The sequence below is a fragment of the Penaeus monodon genome, chromosome 30 (genome assembly GCF_015228065.2).
Source record: "Penaeus monodon isolate SGIC_2016 chromosome 30, NSTDA_Pmon_1, whole genome shotgun sequence".
Taxonomy (NCBI): domain Eukaryota; kingdom Metazoa; phylum Arthropoda; class Malacostraca; order Decapoda; family Penaeidae; genus Penaeus; species Penaeus monodon.
The window spans coordinates 4,554,819-4,555,511 of NC_051415.1; the positions used below are offsets into that span (position 1 = coordinate 4,554,819).

The 693-nt window shown below is 30.9% G+C and overlaps 1 protein-coding gene across 1 annotated transcript in view; it reads left to right on the forward strand.

Moving 5' to 3' along the window:
* Positions 1–693, forward strand: part of LOC119592481 (RNA 3'-terminal phosphate cyclase-like) — a gene marked incomplete in the record, with an annotated part of 10,949 nt that overhangs the window by 2,287 nt on the left and 7,969 nt on the right. Inside the window, 2 exon segments of the mRNA XM_037941313.1 lie at positions 231–305; positions 307–349. Coding sequence (XP_037797241.1) covers positions 231–305; positions 307–349 — 118 coding nt within the window.

The following is a 693-nucleotide window of genomic DNA, read 5'->3' on the forward strand; positions in this document are numbered from 1 at the left end:
GAATCCTTTTCCAATATATGATTTTCCATGTTTTCATTGTAAATTAGCTGCTTTACATTTCTAATGTGATACAGAATTATGTTCTGTATTTTATACATAAGTAAGATTTTATCCTGCAACTAAAGACATTAATCATTACTGAAAATTCTATAGTGGTATTTTTATATAATTTTTAAATGCATCACACAGGTTTCTTATTTACCAATAATTTGATGATTTTCACCTATTAGGGTGGCCAGATTCTGCGTATGGGTCTGGCACTCAGCTCTGTGCGAAAGCTCCCTATCACAGTCACAAAGATCCGGAGCAGGAAGGCCTAATCCTGGTTTGCGGCCGCAGCACTTAACAGGTATGTATATTATAAAAAGATTAAGGAATTGTTATTACATGCAGGAAAATGTTTTCAGGATGATGGAAAGCAGGAATGTCCAAGGAAATTTTTAATGTATATTTCAAACAGTTTGTGTATTTAATGGAAAGAGGATTTTATGTTTTGTTGTTGATGTTGCTAAAAAAAAAAAAAGTGTGGATGTCCGAGAATATGTCAATGTAATATGTAGATATATGTTTTTCTGGGACCTGGATATAGGTGGTGAATAGTATAGTTAAAAAGTAGATTTAATCACATAACTAATAATTTTACAATTAAAAAGACTTTATGTGAAATTTAATCACATAAACAATTGAAGAATT